This window comes from Protopterus annectens, chromosome 7.part0 (genome assembly GCF_019279795.1).
Source record: "Protopterus annectens isolate FY-2018-M chromosome 7.part0, PAN1.0, whole genome shotgun sequence".
Lineage (NCBI taxonomy): Eukaryota > Metazoa > Chordata > Ceratodontiformes > Protopteridae > Protopterus > Protopterus annectens.
The window spans coordinates 1,328,436,358-1,328,441,357 of NC_056739.1; the positions used below are offsets into that span (position 1 = coordinate 1,328,436,358).

The following is a 5,000-nucleotide window of genomic DNA, read 5'->3' on the forward strand; positions in this document are numbered from 1 at the left end:
TTAAACTAGCTGTAAAAAAACATACATACATATGGTGATGTTCATTATTTTATTTACAGCGTATTCTACTATATGTTGATCTATTTTCTTTGTAGTATGAATATTTTATTTCCTGTTATAAATATTTACAGTTATATTATAAAGCATTACAGGACTACAGTAATTTATGCTGAAGTGTATGGTGATTTTTTTACACTGAACTTTATCTGTATTATGTGTACATTATGTTTAGGTGTCCTTTGCCTACTCTGTCTTTCACTAAAGTCATCTAGATGCTGCCTAAAGCTGCTGAGATAATTCACACTCAGAGACAACAGCACATACATTTTTATTAAAGCTGCAAGTGTCATGAGTTAGAGGTTTCTCACACTGTATCACTTTCTTACTGTTAACGCTGTACAAGTTACAATGAGTCCTCTGCTTTAAGATGAGCAGTCATGTTATTGACTAGATCAGTGTGGGTTTTGATACTTGTGGGAGGACAGACAGTAGTATAGTATGCAACTTCTAAACATTACACACGTAAATTTTGCAGCTTTTTGACATGTTAAAATACAGTGGAAGCTTTTTGTAATAGCCTCTGAAAGATGTTTAACTGTATCGTCTATACTTTCTTATATTTGCTTCTACCTTTTCTTCCATAAAAGAGACTACGATGCACAATTTGAACAAATTGTTTTTCTTTTTCTCTGGCAAATAAGTCCATAATAAAAGTTTTTAATACAGGCTAGGATGGTGACTTGATGAAAATCCTAAACTGTGGCACACAATATGTTAACATGACTTGATTTTGTTTTAACCCTGTGCCTTTCAAAGATCCAGCTCGTATTCTGTTGTCATGCTTGGACTGTTTATGGATGAGGAAACAGCACATACAAAAATAATACTAGGCTAATTCTTTTATGTTGTTTATTGTGAGCCATTTATACTGGGGCTGCAAACAGATTTGTTCTGTATTTCATGCTGTTTAGCAAGGGAGCCAGACTTGTAGACTCACAGATTAAATATTTTTGCAGAGGCAGTTAGGGTTGGTGAGTTCAAGGCAAATAATCCCGATTAAAAGAACATGTGGGAAAGTTAAGACAGCATACCATCGTGAAAATAAGGTTACAATGCAATTAAATATCACAAGTCATCGTGCAATCCTAGATCCAGATTATCTTATCTGGGAACATGAGGTGGATGCCTGTATTGTTTTAAGAAACTGTGAATTGTTCATATTTGATAGAGATATGTGGATTATACCTCTCATATGTCCAGATTTTCACACAATGTCCAGATTTTTGCCTCATGTTTTTTGGTCTGTTCCGCATAAATTTTTTGTTTTCTGACAATCCATTGGGGATTGTATTCACTAAATAATGCCAGTCATTTCAGTTTCATATTTCATATCTTTTAATAATCTGTAATTCCAGCAACTTTCTAAGTTAATTACAATGTTTAAGATTAGTCTCTGATTTTGGACCTCCCCCCAATTTTTTTCGGCTTTGTCCAGAATTCTTGTGCTAAGAGGGGTTGTGAAGTATGATGTGAATGCAGGCCAGAATGGTTTGCAGTTAGAGAAAAGATAGGGTATTTAGTAACGATGCAGGTTGTAAATCGTATATGGTAATAGCATAAGAAGGAAACCTTTCATGGCTACAGAAGTATGCAGCATACACAGGAAACTTGAAATATTAGTTAGTCTGACTGGATGCGTGGTTAAGTTACTTGTTGATAAAGACATCAGTTTGTAGACTTGTTTCAGTATATGAAGGATCAATGTGGCATTTAGTAAGTTCATTCACAGTACCATTTGCAGACTTGGTGCAACATATGAAGAGTTAATATAATAGCTTATAAATTCATTCATATATCACATTTTGAGACTGGTATATAATATATATATATATATATATATATATATATATATATATATATATATATATATATATATGATACTACTAAGCTATGCGAGTTCATAAATTACGACACATCCCAGAGCTGCCATGTGGTGAGAGAGAGCTAGCCCTAAGTTGTCACTGAATAGATTGAGCATGCACATTGCGTCTTTATTCGTAGACTAATGCTGCATACGTGGGATCCTTTGCATATGTCAGATTATCTGACCAAGGCAGTTACATAACAGTTTATATTTAGGTTGCTTTTAAGATTCATCTGCTAGTTATTTGGGGTTGACTTTATTACCTCTAAAACACTTTCCTAGAAACTCTGATAATTATAGTCTTAGTAAAAGCAATGCTTTCTTTCTGCTCTCTATTGAAATGTCAACACTCAAAATGACAGTATCAACAAGCGCCCCAAAAAACAGACCAAAAACAAAGGAGAAGAGTGAATCTTGAAAACTGCTTCTCCTTAAAACTTCTTTTTGCTGGAGGGGGTAAGCCCCCTCCACATCCCCCCATGTGGAAGGCAAGCCTCCCACACCCCAAACTTATATACCAACTTCGAGTTTTCTATACCTCAGAGAAATAAGACTATTCTGAGAAATGGCATCTTAGACTTGACACATACAAATACAATCTTTTGGCCATTCAGCCCCCGAGTTTTTGGAGTCACTGTAGCGGGTTCCGACATTTCAAATGGTTACTCTTGTTTTCATCTGTTTTATTGCATTGTCATATACCATAACCATATTATTTAATGATCCTTATTTATTGTCATTAGTACTTTTACATATGTAGTTTTGTTACTTGTGTACTACATTTCTTTTCAATGAAATCCTCCAGATTCAGCCTCTGAGATAAATTTCTCAGGTGCTTGGAAGAGTATCTCTGATGCCGGTGCTTTAAAAACAGTAATGTAGTTAGTTCTTTTAGCGGGCCTTTTACTGAGGACAATGCACCTTTAAGTATTTCAATCTGTCAGCGGTGTTGGCAGACTTGAGTCATCCATACCTCACTCACCACATTCTGGAGATGGCCATGGTTAATGACCCAGTCTGTGATCCCTCCTGTGGTATGTCTAGAAACATCCTTCTTTCATTGCTGGTTACTGTGTGTGTATCACTTTTGAGTTAGAAATTTGAAGACTGCAGAAAGTGTAGAGAGAAAGCACTATGGGTATCACCTTTAAGGTATCGTTTTGCATATCAGTTATTCCATACTTTATTATTCAGCACCCAGCAGTAGGTCATCCATTTGAAAACATCTCTCAATTGGTTTACATATTTTTTCTGGGTTTCTTGTCCTCCTTTACTGTGTCAGACCATGAAGTAAGCATCCAGTTTGTGTTTGTGACCAGCACTCTAAATCAAAGGTAAATTCATCAGTTACCTGTATTTTTTGTCATCAATGCTGTATTTTGCTGTGGTGTATCTACACATTATGCACGGCACTTAACAATAACAGCAACATATGCACACATCTGGTTTTAACAATTCCCATCTGAAATCCAGTTTAGTGTTCAAAATCATAAGTAGGCAGGTAGGGGTTCTGGACTGGACTGGAATACATAAAAGTTGAAGGTTTGAATCTAGTTTCCTGTACTTGGAGATTGGGGTTGGTATAATGGTTAAGGTGTTTACCTTACAGACACAATGTAGAGGGTTTGATGCTCACTTTTGGAAAACATGGCTATGCTTAAAAAGACCTCCTGAGGTTATTAGTTTAGTAGTTACCAATGATCCTAAGAACAACATCACTGGACAAGTCAGTATTACTGGTTGTGTGTACAGTATTATAACATGCATAGGTTCATAGATTAGTACTAGGCTAACGGCCGTTGTGGACCATTTTACACCTAGCCAATTACCCCATGTGAGAATTAAACCCTGCACCTTGTGTCTGCAAGGTAAACACCTTAACTATTATGCCAACCTCTCACCCCATGCAGACAGAAACCTATCTTTTATTGTAGAGCTTTCAGCTGGGATTCATTTCTTTAGCAATTTTCTCAACTACTGGTATAAACTGTGATGCCATTTTGCTATACAAACACCTTAAAATGAATAGTAGATATGTGTCATGCTAGTACTACATGGAGCTTTAAGGAGCATGATTGGGTCCCACTCTTTCTCCAAGTTGCAATAATTTCAAAGAGCAGTTCATAAAAGTAAATAAACTAGCAGAGGTACTTTATTGGGAAACATTCTCTTCACAAAAATGTACAGTGATTTTTTTTTTTGTATGTTAGGTATAGCACTCCTGAAAGTAACTTCCATATTCATGGTATCATTTGCTAACACAGGATAGCAATGTGAGCTGATAGGGTTGATTTTGTATTTTGCAGTAAGTACCACTCAACTTAGCATGCTCAGTCTTTAAATTTGATCCACATTATGGTTGTGCTATACAGATCATATTTTATGTCTGAATAAAGCCCAGTCCAGATGCACTTTTACTGTGTGCAGTGCCACATAGCAGCTTTATAACACTGGCCATTACTTTTCTTCCTTACCTTGTTTAAATGTTCAAACATAAGTATTTATGACTTAGTTTGTCAGCTACAGAATTATTTAATCAGTATGGCTAACCAGGCTGACCTGCTGAGGTTCCAGTGTCCCTTTTTTAATGATAAGCTAAAATGCATTAGGTTATAACATATATTCAGGAAGTAGAGCTATGGATAAAAATGAAGTCATAATTCAATATGTAGTACAGTATTCTTACTGACTACTATATATGAAAAAAAGCAGGAACATAAGAATGATAAACACATAAGAATGTTTACAGTGGAGTGACATAGATGTCATATAATATATATCTGCATATTCTTAATGAAGATCAAGGCACCAATACAAATTATTACATTTATGCAGAGACGACTGGATTCATCTTGCACTGTGCTATCCTAAGGGAACAACATTTAAAATTGTATCTGATGTAAACAACAGACAAACTGGAAAAGTACACAGTGTGGAACACTACACTTTGGCACCATCGCTGCAGTTTCTACTGGAAAATACCCAAAAAAGGCTTTATTACTTTGACAAGAAGTCAGGGTAAGTGTTAGTAACAAAAATGATCTGATAGCATCTATGTATGTGATTGTTCTGTTTT

The 5,000-nt window shown here is 35.6% G+C and overlaps 2 protein-coding genes across 4 annotated transcripts in view; both read left to right on the forward strand.

The window, feature by feature from the left end:
* Positions 1-5,000, forward strand: part of LOC122807037 (cell surface hyaluronidase-like) — a 615,869-nt gene that overhangs the window by 545,930 nt on the left and 64,939 nt on the right. Inside the window, exon 20 of one of the 2 annotated variants that reach the window (XM_044077936.1) lies at positions 4,760-4,942. In XM_044077936.1, the coding sequence (XP_043933871.1) occupies positions 4,760-4,942 (183 nt within the window). Of the gene's footprint in view, positions 1-4,759; positions 4,943-5,000 lie in introns of those variants that run through there. The other variant, XM_044077937.1, reaches the window with a different exon arrangement.
* Positions 1-5,000, forward strand: part of LOC122807038 (cell migration inducing hyaluronidase 1) — a 378,711-nt gene that overhangs the window by 99,463 nt on the left and 274,248 nt on the right. The window lies entirely within an intron of this gene.